Source organism: Bos grunniens, chromosome X (genome assembly GCF_055505025.1).
Source record: "Bos grunniens cultivar Pamir isolate PY7600 chromosome X, Bosgru_T2T1.0, whole genome shotgun sequence".
Taxonomy (NCBI): Eukaryota; Metazoa; Chordata; class Mammalia; order Artiodactyla; family Bovidae; genus Bos; species Bos grunniens.
The window spans coordinates 72,315,964-72,330,842 of NC_141194.1; the positions used below are offsets into that span (position 1 = coordinate 72,315,964).

The 14,879-nt window shown below is 34.5% G+C and overlaps 1 protein-coding gene across 4 annotated transcripts in view; it reads left to right on the forward strand.

Moving 5' to 3' along the window:
* LOC147340705 (sodium/hydrogen exchanger 2-like) overlaps window positions 1–8,865 on the forward strand; it is a 175,528-nt gene extending 166,663 nt beyond the window's left edge. For all 4 annotated transcript variants that reach the window (XM_086389887.1, XM_086389890.1, XM_086389886.1 and 1 more), the window contains 2 exons: window positions 5,376–5,442; window positions 8,427–8,865. In XM_086389887.1, coding sequence (XP_086246013.1) covers window positions 5,376–5,442; window positions 8,427–8,518 — 159 coding nt within the window. In that variant the 3' untranslated portion in view covers window positions 8,519–8,865. The remainder of the gene's footprint in view (window positions 1–5,375; window positions 5,443–8,426) is intronic.
* Window positions 8,866–14,879: the final 6,014 nt, after the last annotated feature.

Consider the following 14,879-nt stretch of genomic DNA (forward strand, 5'->3'; position numbering starts at 1 on the left):
TCTTGAAGAAGGTGAAAGAGGAGAGTGAAAAAGTTGGCTTAAAGCTCAACATTCAGAAAACGAAGATCATGGCATCCAGTCCCATCACTTCATGGGAAATAGATGGGGAAACAGTGGAAACAGTGTCAGACTTTATTTTTCTGGGCTCCAAAATCACTGCAGATGGTGACTGCAGCTATGCAATTAAAAGACGCTTACTCCTTGGAAGAAAAGTTATGACCAACCTAGATAGCATATTCAAAAGCAGAGGCATTACTTTGCCAACAAAGGTCTGTCTAGTCAAGGCTATGGTTTTTCCTGTGGTCATGTATGGATGTGAGAGTTGGACTGTGAAGAAAGCTGAGCGCCAAAGATTTGATGGTTTTGAACTGTGGTGTTGGAGAAGTCTCTTGAGAGTTCCTTGGACTGCAAGGAGATCCAACCAGTCCATTCTGAAGGAGATCATCCCTGGGATTTCTTTGGAAGGAATGATAGTAAAGCTGAAGCTCCAGTACTTTGGCCACCTCATGTGAAGAGTTGACTCATTGGAAAAGACTCTGATGCTGGGAAGGATTGGGGGCAGGAGGAGAAGGGGACGACAGAGGATGAGATGGCTGGATGGCATCACTGACTCGATGCATGTGAGTCTGAGTGAACTCCTCGAGTTGTTGATGGACAGGGAGGCCTGGCGTGCTGAGATTCATGGGATCACAAGTAGTCGGACATGACTGAGCGACTGAACTGAGCTGAATTGAACTGAATGATACACATATATGTTCATTCATGAAATATTTATTTCTGGCATAGTGACAGAATTTTGGCTCTCATTAATGTGCTCTGTTCCTATTATTCTGGGAACAATTTCTGAGTCAACATTTCATTTGGTCAGAAATTATTCCTCAACTATTGTTTGTAGCTTGCCTTTATGAAACTGCTGGAGAGAAAAGCCAGCACCAGCTGGATGTGGAAGAAGAAAGAGGAAGATACTGTAGCTTTTTGAACTAATGATCAGAATTGGGGAACAGGTCTACCTACTTTGGCTAGTAAGCATAATACATTAATTCTTTTACAATTATCTTTCTTTCTCCTGGTTACTTGAAAAACTAGTTTAATGATATTGATATTTTGTATTCAAGTATTTTCTTTAACCACCTAAAACTAATTAACATCTTTATATTTATTAATTTTTATTAAATTATTTGGATTTTATTATTTGACATCTCTCTGGGTGTAGTATGATTTTAGATCCCTACATTTCTCATTATCTTAAGCTACTTATTTATTTTAAAGTCAGGTCAGCACTATGTTTCACCCCTTATATTCTTGGGAACCACACTCTTGAAAGTCTTATTACTAAGTGCATAGTTTTTACACTTATCTACTTCTTTGCTCTATCATGACAACTGTGTTCTATAATTTGCTACTTTAATTTTCTCACCCAGTTATTGTAATGAAACATACTAGAAGTTTCTATCATTCCATTTGTATTACCTTCATTCTTCTTCCCCCTCCCTGTACCCTCTATATCTATATCTCTACTTGTCTTATTCAGATTTAATATAGACCATTTTTGTTAGGAAAAAAAAAAATGCCATGTCGATGGTGCAGCATATGTAGTAAGCCCTGCTTTCAACCTCTGTCAAGTTTTAAAGATGCAGCAATATTTAACTGTCTTAGTCTAACTACTAGTTTGTGTATCCATGCCTAGTTTTATAGGTTACAGAGAGAAGACTAATAGAAATGATTTACCATGAAGCTCTTTTAGTAACAAAAAAGAGAATATTAATTATTTCATGCTTTGAAGTTCTAAATTATTGCCTTTTTCAATCAAATAGTCAAGGTAAGCATAAGGCATGCAAGCTTGGCTCTTGGTAGATCATATATTATTATTTAAAAAAAAAGTGTTTGCAGAAAATCAAAACTATCTATTGCAGTCTTATATTATCTACTGTGAAAAGTGCTTCATGTGGTTTGGCCTCTCTCTCTAATATTATCTCTCTTTTTCCTTTTTTTATTATTTCTTCCCTTCCTCCTTTTCTTATTTTGTCTCCCACCCTCCCTTTCTTCATTTTTTGCTTCTTTCTTTTTGAATTAAAAATATCTGTTAGGAAAATTTTAGTTTATTTTTCTGCATTTAGTTGTGGTGCAATTTATTCCTTACCACTATATTGAAGTTCTTCTACAGCATTTCAAAAATTCCTGTTTACATGTGTCATACTTATGTTTACATTAACCTGCAATATAAAGAAGAGATTAATGGTTCCTGAATAACAACTGAGAGTTAAGGAGACTCTCATAAACAATTATTTGTCCAAGATTATTGGTTTTATGGAGTAGTTTTTGAGTAATAATTCAAGTTTAAGCAGTCAAACAATAAATACGTATTGAATCACTACCATGCGACTAGAAGGCAACATAGTAGTGAGAACACAAAACTATAAAAGGAAATTATAGGTCTAGTCTTACGTTGATTACTACATGATCTTAGGTAAGTAAATTTAGTGGCTTGATATCTACTTTATGAATCTGAATTAATATAAAACTGTGCATATGTTTGACTTACAGGAAAAAAAAAAGTAGTAAAATGTGATGTGAATGTGCTTTCTGAATTATATGAGAAATAACTTCTATGATGTATCCAAATTTTAAGAAAAACATTAGAATTAAAGGATAGTCACAATACAATTTAGAATCATCTCAAGGTGTCAGGTGACCTGTCCACAAGTTGTCTTACTCAGTTTGTGCCGATATAACAGAATACCATAGACTGGGTGGCTTAAATAATAAAAATGTATTTATCACAGTTCTGGAAGCTGGAAATCCAAGATCTGAGTGTCAGCATGGTCAAGTTCTTGGTAGAAGCTCTTTTCCTGGTTACAGACAGCCATCTTATTGCCATATCCTCACATGTTAGAAAGCAGAGAGGAAGCTATCACATGCTTTACTTTATAAATGCATTAATCCTTTTATGAAGACTCCACACTTATGTCTTAATTACCTCTAAAAGTCCCCATCTCCAAATACTATCTCATTAGGGATTAGAGTTTCAACATATGGATTTTGGGGGGAGCACATACATTCAGTCTATAACAGAACTGATACATTTTGGGTTAAGCATGTGGGAAGACAAATGTGGAGAGTGTTGTTCTTTAGCCAGGAAACTGTGCAGTCATAAGAAAAGTAATTATGAATATAATGAAGAGCCTAGAAATAAACTTTTATACATATGGACAAACGATTTTTAATGAGGGTGCTAAAATCATTCAATGGAGAAAGGACAGTCTCTTCAACAAATGGTGATATAAAAACTGTATATCCAGAGGCAAAATAATGAAATTGGGTCCTTACCCTATACCATATACAAAAATTATGTCGAAACAAATTAAAGACCTAAATTTAATTGCTAAAACTGTAAAATTCTTAGGAAAAATGTAGGGGAAAATCTTCATAACATTGGATTTGGCAATTATTTCTTTGACATGACTCCAAAGCAAAGGCAGAAAAATAAAAGCAGATAAATCGAATTGAAAAAACAATGCATTAAAATAAACAATAAACAGTGAAAATCAACCTATGAGATGGGAGAAAATATTTACAAATTATATATATTGGAAGGGAATATTATCCAGAATAAACACAGAACTCTTATTTCTTTATAGAATATATGTATATTTCAAATGGCTAGCAATCATATAAAAAGAAGCTCAATACTAGTAATCATTAAGGAAATGCAAATCAAAGCCACATGATACCAGGATGCTTGGGGCTGGTGCACTGGGATGACCAGAGGGATAGTACAGGGAGGGAGGTGGGAGGGGAGTTCAGGATGGGAAGAACGTGTACACCTGTGGCAGATTCATGTTGATGTATGGCAAAACCAATAAAATATTGTAAAGTAATTAGCCTCCAATTAAAATAAATAAATTTAAATAATATAAAAAAAGAAAAACAAATGTTGGAAAGGATGTGGATAAATTCAAATCCTTGTGCATTGTTGATGGGAGTGTAAAATGATGCATACGCTATGGAAAACAATATGATGGTTCCTCAAAAAATTAAAACATGGAATTAATATATGACCCAACAATTCCAAATCTGAGTATATATAAAAAGAATTGAAAGTGAGGTCTTGAAGAGATGTTTGCATACTCATGTTCGTGGCAGCATTATTCACAAGCCAAAAGATGGAAGCAACACAAGTATCCATTAGTGGATGAACAAAACATAGCACATACATACAATGGAATACCATTTAGGTTTAAAATAAAGGAAGTTAGGACACATTTTACAATATGAATGAAACTTGAAGATATTATGCTAAATGAAACAAGTCAGTCACAGAAGATAAACAATGCTTGACTCTACTTTTAGGACATATCTAGACTAGTCAAATTCATAGAAACAGAAAATAGAATTGTGATTGTTAGGGGCTGAGAAGAGTGAGAAATTGGGAATTTTTATGTTGTATGTATTATGTATGTATTTCTATATTTAAGGTGGCTTATTTAATGCAATAATTTAATGGTCCATACATCTGGTCTTTTAGAACTATAGATGATGCCAACCACCACTTTGTTTGTAAGAACAAATCTGTGTTAAGAAAATGATTCTGAAGGGTGAAATTGAACAAACTCTCAGCAAAAGTTGTCAGGTGTGCATTGCTAGCTATCTCTTGTTTTACTTGGCTTTAAGATTAATTTTATTCCACTTCAACTATTTAACTGTTGGCTTGATTTTCATTCCAGATTCTGAGCGTGTCTCAGATCATACTTATTAATTGACTTCCATGTAATTCAGGGATGCTTTTAAGGAATAAGAAATATGTTTTGGCAGATTCGTTCTTGAATATCTTTGTAACGTTAATATATTTATTTTGGGAAATAATATTATTGTTTTACATTTTCTTATCAATTCATAAATAAGGGATGAAAAATAACAGTGAATAATACAGTTTTTTGGGGCTTTATTTATTCTTTATTATTTTTTTAATTTAATTTTATTTTTTAACTTTACAATATTGTACTGGTTTTGCCATATATCAACATGAATCTGACACAGGTATACAAGTGTTCCCCATCCTGAACCCTCCTCCCTCCTCCCTCCCCGTACCATCCCTCTGGGTCGTCCCAGTGCACCAGGCCCAAGCATCCAGTATCATGCATCGAACCTGGCCTGGCGACTCGTTTCATATATGATTTTATACATGTTTCAATGCCATTCTCCCAAATCTTCCCACCCTCTCCCTCTCCCACAGAGTCCAAAAAACTCTTCTATACATCAGTGTCTCTTTTGCTGCCTCGTATACAGGGTTATTGTTTTAATAAATACAAACTGCATTAATAATTGTGCAAGCAGTTTTTATGAGTACAATAATTCATTTTCTTTTTTGATTTTAGAAAGATACCTATTCTTCATCACATGATGGTTCTGAAAGAATGGATAAACAATGCCATTCATTCACTAGTAAGTTTGCAATAATATAACTATAGATATTGTCCCTCCTAATGTTTTCATCATGGTGACATTGACCATATTTTCCATCACATACAATGTGACTCATGTACAGGTGCATGTTTCCAGTTTCCAGTAGTTCCAATAATTGATCATTTTCTTAACAATGTAACACTCAGAAATACTCTATCAAATTAATTGATGAAAGCCTCACTTGTCTAGTTTTTCCTCATAATTTAAAGTATTTAATATAAAAATTACAAGTCAATTTTCAATATTGTCTCTGGCCACTTGTATGAATTTATTATATATGCACACATCACTATTCTAAGTCAGTTGGAAATAGTGTGTTTGTTTGCTTTTAGAAATTCTAAAAATGTTTGACATAACTTAATAATGTGTGTATAATGAAACCATTAACCACACTATACTTCTCCTAAAATAATTTGACTAAAACAATTAAATTATTTAACCTCCTATAGCCTTAGTTGATAAACCAACAGTGATCCTGCCATTAATGCTTTTTTTATTTGGGATTTTTTGTGGGTTCGACCTTTGGGTCAGGAAGATCCCCTGGAGAGGGGAATGGGTACCCACTCCTGGATTCTTGCCTGGAGAATCTCATAGCTATCGAAACTCATCATTTGAACTTTTATGCTAAGTTTATTCTATTTATTTTCCTATTCATGTCAACCCATTCTAATCTGATTGACAAACGTGCACATGTTCAATTAATTTAAGTTCATTTATTGAGTCAGCTCAGTTAATTTAATTGAGTGCAAGATCATAGCCTTTGTTGCATGTGGACCTGTTAGTTTCACTCTCATTCCCTGTTGAAAACTACATCCTGAACCATGGTCAGTTGTCCTACCTTTCAGTAACCCCAGAATAAATGATAACATGTGCCTGCATTTAACTGGTAAGTTTTCAATCTTATAAAAATAAATATTGTTGTAAGCCATTGGTTACACAAGGAATTGGGTAAGCATTGTGAATAAATAAGTGTAAAACCAATGTTATTGAGCATGCCTCATTACGATGCCTTTGTGTAAAGGGGCAGATGACACTTATATGTTTTATGAACATGGAAATTATTTTACCTGTATTTGGATCCTAACAGCAAATGTGCTGACAAGAAATGTTATTTTGCCTAATTTAAAAGTTATATTTGTAGTCAATAGTCTGCTTTGGATGTGTTTACTGTTCAATGACTATACAGTTAATAATTTTTTCATCTGAAATAGTGAATCTGGAATTATTATGCAGGATTTGGGAATATGTTTGAGCTTCTCTCTCCCTTGTGACATTAGTCAGTTATTCAAAAGTTCAGAGAGGGTGGCATTTCTTTTCTTTGATAGAAATCTGACACAAAATGCATTTGTGTTTGCTGAAATGTTGATGGTTTATGTACCATTCTAGAAGACCTTTTTTTTCTGCCACCCCCCCCCCCTTGATTGTGTTTATACCTAGACTGATTTTTTTCCCCCAAATTGGGAAAATATGACAACACACATAAGTCAATGGATACTTTTTTTCAGTCAGTCATATGGTTGTTTTGGCCTTTTTTGGTTGATTCTACCTTAAAATATATTTCTTGCCATCTGGCCAATTAAACAGCTCTTCCATTCATATTAGAAATCTCAGAGACATAGATGAATTTGAAAATAAATGGTTCCCAATATTCACTATTATTTTATTCTTCAACCAATAAATTAAATGAGAGAGCAAAAATCAATTGGTTAACTATAATCTTGTTCTTCTCACCTGCTATATGAGAAGAAACAGAACGCTTCACTTTCTTGTTTTATATATATATATATATTTTTCATTTCTTATTCTTGCTTTCTTGTTTAAAGGGAATTCTTTCCTGATGATTACCTTAAAATTGGAAAGGATCTCCATTAGTCCTAAAATATGGAGTAAAATGCTCTAATGCTTTTCAGGAGTTATTTCCTTCATCAACATTTGAAAGACAACTTTTGAAATTTTATGTACAGAATGACAAGATTTCCACTTGAAATTCTGGGTTGTAAATAATTTATAGTCCCTGGAGAAGTAAATGGAGATGTAATGGGTGGCAGATGAAAGGAGTATTCTTCATTTACTTTATATCCTTTAAAAGGGGAGAGTTTATAATTTCCTTCAGGCAACTAGGACTTCCTTTCACAATAGCTTATTATCTACATCACATTATGTTGTCAAAGAAAGAATCAGTGAATGTCCATAGAATGTATGGTGGATGAAGGTTTTCTAATATGCAGTCTTCATTGCCAGAGTTGCCAGGAATATCAGCAATTAGCAATTCCTAAAGAAGAATGTATTTCAGGTTTTACAAATAGCACTGACATTAAAAAGCCTGGATAACCATTTTTCTGCTCCTGGATTGCTATTGACTGGCTATTTAAATAGCTTCTTTGAAAACTATTTGAAATTTCATGTATGTTAAATGTGATCATTATTTTAAAATTCAAACTTCATGATACTGGATGCTTGAGGCTGGTGCACTGGGACGACCCAGAGGGATGGTATGGGGAGGGAGGAGGAAGGAGGGTTCGGGATGGGGAACACATGTATACCTGTGGCGGATTCATTTTGATATATGGCAAAACCAATACAATATTGTAAAGTTAAAAAATAAAATTCAAACTCCAGCATATCCTCATTATCTCTATTAGTATCTTCATAGAGGAGGAGAATAGGAATAGGCACAGGTTTTATAGGTGCACCTCTGAATGGTGGTGATATTCTTTTATTGATATACAAGATTGATATGGGCTTTTCATTGAATTCAGAATTAAAATATTTTCCTAAGCTTATTCCCTATTCTTTGTCTCCCTGATCCAATTTGTCAATACATGGGGGAAATGAGAGGATACTAGATTTTTGTATAACTAAATGTAACCAAAGTTTTTCCTATTTTATTTTCCTTTAGTTACAGTCTTAGTGTAAGTAATTCTGATAAACTTTGTTGCTGTTCATTTTTCTCCACTTTTCAGCAGGTGATTATGCAGTGCCTTCTGGTGTGAAATACAGTCGTTCTAAGTCAGAAGGTTATATAACTTCCTGGAAAGCTAGCAGTGTGGAATGATTATATGAAGATGAACCAGACCAAGATCAGAGATTCTGAAGCTGGTGATTTGTTGATTTCTCATGGAACTCCTAATTATTGGTTTGACTAATTATTAATTCAATAAGTATTTACCCAGTAGTATGAATATATATATATGAGTAGTTCGCTATGCATTGGATGGAAAATAGTAATGAAGTTATAATAATTGGTTTGACTAATTATTAATTCAATAAGTATTTACCCAGTAGTATGAGTATATATATATGAGTAGTTTGCTATGCATTGGATGAAAAATAGTAATGAAGTTATAATAATCTATAAAACTGATTTGTAAATGAGCTAAATATAATAATCAGTAAGTTTAATTTTGCATATGTCATGTTATTTAAAAATTAAATTATGAATATGAATTTTATACAATATAGAAATATATCAAAAATAGGGACATCTTGACTAGTAGCCAAGATAAGCATTTTATTGTACTCACCATTCACTGAGACACTTTTGGACTTGTAAATTCACTTTTTAATCTTCACAGTTGAAACGTATAAGATCAAATAGTGGTAACTCAGAAAAGATCATCAAAATGACAAAAAGTGTATAAAATAAAGTCCAAGAGAAAATGCTGAAAGACTTTAGCACACTGTCAGAGAAAGATCATCACATTTTTGAGAAGAATATTACAGCAAGATATAGACAAATCATTTTCATTAATACATGACAGCTTCTCTGGTGGCTCAGATGGCAAAGAACCTGCCAGCATTGCAGGAGATCTGGGTTTAATCCCTGGGTCAGGAAGATCCTCTGGAGAAGGGAATGGCTACCCACTCCAGTATTCTTGCCTGGAGAATTCCAAGGACAGAAGAGCCTGGTGGGCTACAGTCCAGGAGATTGCAAAGAGTCAGACATGACCATTACAGCAAAGGAAACTTTGAAGAAAATTTGAGTTTTACACAGAAATTTTAGAATTAAAAAAAAAAAAAAAGTCAAAGCAGTGGAAAAAAAAAAAAAAAAAAGAGCTATTGTCAAGAGAATCCCTATATAACTGGAGATAGCCAAGTTAACTGTTCTTGAATGAAATTCTAGAAATGGTAAATATGATTTTGGAATACTTTAAAGCAAAATTTCTCCCTCATCCTGTCATTTTCTTCTTCTGTATTGTATTGTAATATTCATTTTAACATCTTTATTTAAATATAAATTCAACATCAGCATCATAATCATCAAAAACAAAAACCAAATTGACAGGAAAGTTTATCTTCTTTACTTTGTTTCTTTACTCTATTTTTCTTTCTGTTTGTTTTTTTTTTTTTTAATTTTAGTTTATTTTTAAACTTTACAATATTGTATTAGTTTTGCCAAGTATCAAAATGAATCCACCACAGGTATACATGTGTTACCCATCCTGAACCCTCCTCCTTCCTCCCTCCCCATACCATCCCTCTGGGTCGTCCCAGTGCACCAGCCCCAAGCATCCAGTATCATGCATCGAACCTGGACTGGCTACTCATTTCATACATGATATTATACATGTTTCAATGCCATTCTCCCAAATCTTCCCACCCTCTCCCTCTCCCACAGAGTCCATAAGACTGTTCTATACATCAGTGTCTCTTTTGCTGTCTCGTACACAGGGTTATTGTTACCATCTTTCTAAATTCCATATATATGCGTTAGTATACGGTATTGGTGTTTTCCTTTCTGGCTTACTTCACTCTGTACAATAGGCTCCGGTTTCATCCACCTCATTAGAACTGATTCAAATGTATTCTTTTTAATGGCTGAGTAATACTCCATTGTGTATATGTACCACTGCTTTCTTATCCATTCATCTGCTGATGGGCATCTAGGTTGCTTCCGTGTCCTGGCTATTATAAACACCAGAAGAAGAAGAAGACAAAAAGAAAGACCATGAGAAAATACTTGAGGAGATAATAGTTGAAAACTTCCCTAAAATGGGGAAGGAAATAATCACCCAAGTCCAAGAAACACAGAGAGTCCCAAACAGGATAAACCCAAGGCAAAACACCCCAAGACATATATTAATCAAATTAACAAAGATCAAACACAAAGAACAAATATTAAAAGCAGCAAGGGAAAAACAACAAATAACACACAAGGGAATTCCCATAAGGATAACAGCGATCTTTCAATAGAAACTCTTCAAGCCAGGAGGGAATGGCAAGACATACTTAAAATGATGAAAGAAAATAACCTACAGCCCAGATTATTGTACCCAGCAAGGACCTCATTCAAATATGAAGGAGAAATCAAAAACTTTTCAGACAAGCAAAAGCTGAGAGAATTCAGCACCACCAAACCAGCTCTCCAACAAATACTAAAGGATATTCTCTAGACAGGAAACATAAAAACGTACAAATTCGAACCCAAAACAATAAAGTAAATGGCAATGGGATCATACTTATCAGTAATTACCTTAAACGTAAATTGGTTGAATGCCCCAACCAAAAGACAAAGACTGGCTGAATGGATACAAAAACAAGACCCCTACATATGTTGTCTACAAGAGACCCACCTCTTTCCTCTATTTTTCATGGAACACTTTATAGTTTGCTCAGCTCCATTTTGCTACCACTAGGCAGATTATTCTGTATCTATAGAAGCACCAATAAGAAGTGAATCCAAAACTCAGCATTTCTAAAGCTATGGTTCTATGTTTATCTTTAAAGGATGGTAGAGAAAATATAAATTTGTTAATTATGAAAACTGAAAATTATCTTGAGTGAAATATTCATATTAATTGTCTTCAATATTAAGGAAACAGAATACCTTCTTATAAATTTTAAGTATGACATGAAATTCCTGTATAAAATAATATGCCAAAGCATCCTTGCTTCCTTTATCCACTCGTCTGTATCTCTGCCTTTCTTCCCACAATGCTTTATATTTACATTCTTCTAATACATAAGAAGTCCCCATATTAGGACTTCCCTGGTAGCTCAGTTGGTAAAGAATCTGCCTGCAATGCAAGAGACCAGGGTTTGATCCCTGAATCAGGGAGATCCTCTGGAGAAGGAAATGGCAAGCTACTCTAGTATTCTGGAAAATCTACCCTAGATTCTGGAAAATCCCACGGACAGAGGAGCCTGGCGGGAGCCTCTTTGGGGTTGCAAAGAATTGGACACGAGTTAGCAACTAAAGCATAATATAACATTTTAAACATACTGCATTTATGCCAATAAATACGATGGGAATGATTTCTTTTAATGGATTATGTCTTAGAAATTTAAATAGATTTCACTTATTTAAGTAAAATGCTGCATTGTGTTCAATGGAAAAGAGGTCATGTTATTAACTCATTATTCTAATAAAATGCTCTATGAGTAGTTTTTACTTGAAAAAACTTAAATCATACAATGATATCTATTAAAGTCAATTTCTCTGTAAGATATCACATCGTGCATGTTTATGTGAACACTCTGAAACATGGAGTATATATTAGTGTTTCTTGCGTGCTTAGTCTCTCAGTCATGTCTAACTCATTGTAACCCCATGGACTGCAGCCCAACAAGCTCCACTGTTCATGGGATTCTCCAGGCAAGAATACTGAAGTGGATTGCCATTCCCTTCTTCAGGGGATCTTCCCAACCCAGGGATCGAACCCGGGTCTCCTGCATTACAGGTGGATTCGTTACCATCTGAGCTACCAAGGAAGCCCATATATTAGTGCTAGTTGATTCTCTATAATGCCATTGTAATTCTAGAACATAGATTATTTTACTGATACTTAACATTGTGTGATTCTTTTCTTCTTTAGTTGATATCTGAACCTCTTGTTTAGAAGAGAAAGTTACCTTTATTATGACAAAACTTGAATGGTATGATCAAGACATAAAGTTTTATCAAGTTCTCACAGAAATAACTATTTCTCACAGATATTATTCAAAAGTAAAGAGGCCGTGTAAAGTTTGAGAGTTTGGATAAAATGGGCAGGATTAACTTTATGTCAAATATTTTTGATTATAGAATACTAATCACTGAAAAACTCTTCTGTATCTATAGAATATTTCTTTCTTTTTTTAAAATTTTATTTTAATTTTATTTATTTTTTAAGCTTTACAATATTGTATTAGTTTTGCCAAATATCGAAATGAATCCGCCACAGGTATACCTGTGTTCCCGATCCTGAACCCTCCTCCCTCCTCCCTCCCCATACCCTCCCTCTGGGTCGTCCCAGTGCACCATCCCCAAGCATCCAGTATCGTGCGTCGAACCTGGACTGGCGACTCATTTCATACATGATATTATACATGTTTCAATGCCATTCTCCCAAATCTCCCCACCCCCTCCCTCTCCCACAGAGTCCATAAGACTGATCTATACATCAATGTCTCTTTTGCTGTCTCTTACAGGGTTATTGTTACCATCTTTCTAAATTCCATACATATGCATTAGTATACTGTATTGGTGTTTTTCTTTCTGGCTTACTTCACTCTGTATAATAGGCTCCAGTTTCATCCATCTCATTAGAACTGATTCAAATGTATTCTTTTTAATGGCTGAGTAATACTCCATTGTGTATATATACCACTGCTTTCTTATCCATTCATCTGCTGATGGGCATCTAGGTTGCTTCCATGTCCTGGCTATTATAAACAGTGCTGCGATGAACATTGGGGTACATGTGTCTGTTTCCCTTCTGGTTTCCTCAGTGTGTATGCCCAGCAGTGGGATTGCTGGATCATAAGGCAGTTCTATTTCCAGCTTTTTAAGGAATCTCCACACTGTTCTCCATAGTGGCTGTACTAGTTTGCATTCCCACCAACAGTGTAAGAGAGTTCCCTTTTCTCCACACCCTCTCCAGCATTTATTGCTTGTAGACTTACGGATTGCTGCCATCCTGACTGGTGTGAAATGGTACCTCATAGTGGTTTTGATTTGCATTTCTCTGTTAATGAGTGATGTTGAGCATCTTTTCATGTGTTTGTTAGCCATCTGTATGTCTTCTTTGGAGAAATGTCTATTTAGTTCTTTGGCCCAACTTTACAATATTGTATTAGTTTTGCCAAATATCGAAATGAATCCGCCACAGGTATACCTGTGTTCCCCATTCTGAACCCTCCTCCCTCCTCCCTCCCCATACCCTCCCTCTGGATCATCCCAGTGCACCAGCCCCAAGCATCCTGTATCGTGCATTGAACCTGGACTGGCGACTCATTTCAAACATGTTATTATACATGTTTCAATGCCATTCTCCCAAATCTCCCCATCCTCTCCCTCTCCCACATCTATCTAAGTACTTACTCTATCTTTTAGAATTTAAGACATCCATTTTTTCATCGAGATTCTAATAGTTGCACTTTGAAATGTTTTTATTTCTTAAAGGATGTGTTCAGGAAAATATCTGACTGATTGAATAGACAGAGGTTGATAACAGCCAAGTGAAAATATCACCTGCTATCGTGAATGCTTACATGCCATTTACAAGGCAATCACAGAAAATAATTACAAAATCAAAAACTTGCCCTTGTCATGGAGTGCATCTTGTCCCACATTCTAGCTGTCAGGAGTGTTCCCATGTATGGCTTCTGTATGGTATGGGAACATATAGAAAATGTTAATGTCTCCAGTCCTCAAAAGACTTCTAAGACCAAGAAGAAAAATATTCTTTTGATCGTAAAATACTTCAAAGGTACATTTTTAGGTGATCTGAGTAGAGAGACTAAGTCTGAGATTAAAAAAACAAATACTTATGGAACACATAACACATATATGCACATATATATGCATGTATATGTATACATATATACAGTACTAACTGCTTGGGTTTTTCTGAGTGATTAATAAACTGTTCTGTAGCATGATGTCTATTAGGAGAAATTGATGTATGCAAATAATTCCAATCTAATGTAAAATATAAATGATATAAAAATGATATGGACAAAGCTCCAAGAATCTGAGAAATTACTGGTGTATATTTGGAAGAAAAATTGTGTCAGGAATAATGACTTATTGTAATGGAAAGGATTATAATGTGGCAGATAGTAGGTCATTTGATATTTTTGGTGGGGTGATTTAAACAAAAATTCAAAGGTGGGGAAGAGAAACTGGTCCAACTTCAGTCTAATGAAGATGAGAAACAAACTTGGATTGGATGGTGTGTGTGTGTGTTTCCTGTGGTGTATTACTTAATAATTCTGTTTGCAATACCCAAATTATCAGCTGCCAACTCAAATAATTTTTCGTGGTATTTATCATATATAATTTCCACATGAGTGGGTAATATTGGCTTAGATATAAATTATTGTATAATAAATGTTCTTTGTGGGAATCATCAGAGTTTTATTTCCTCATATTCTATTAGAGAGGAAGACAAACAATACAAATAACAATGAACTAGAAGTCAAGAGAAATGTAT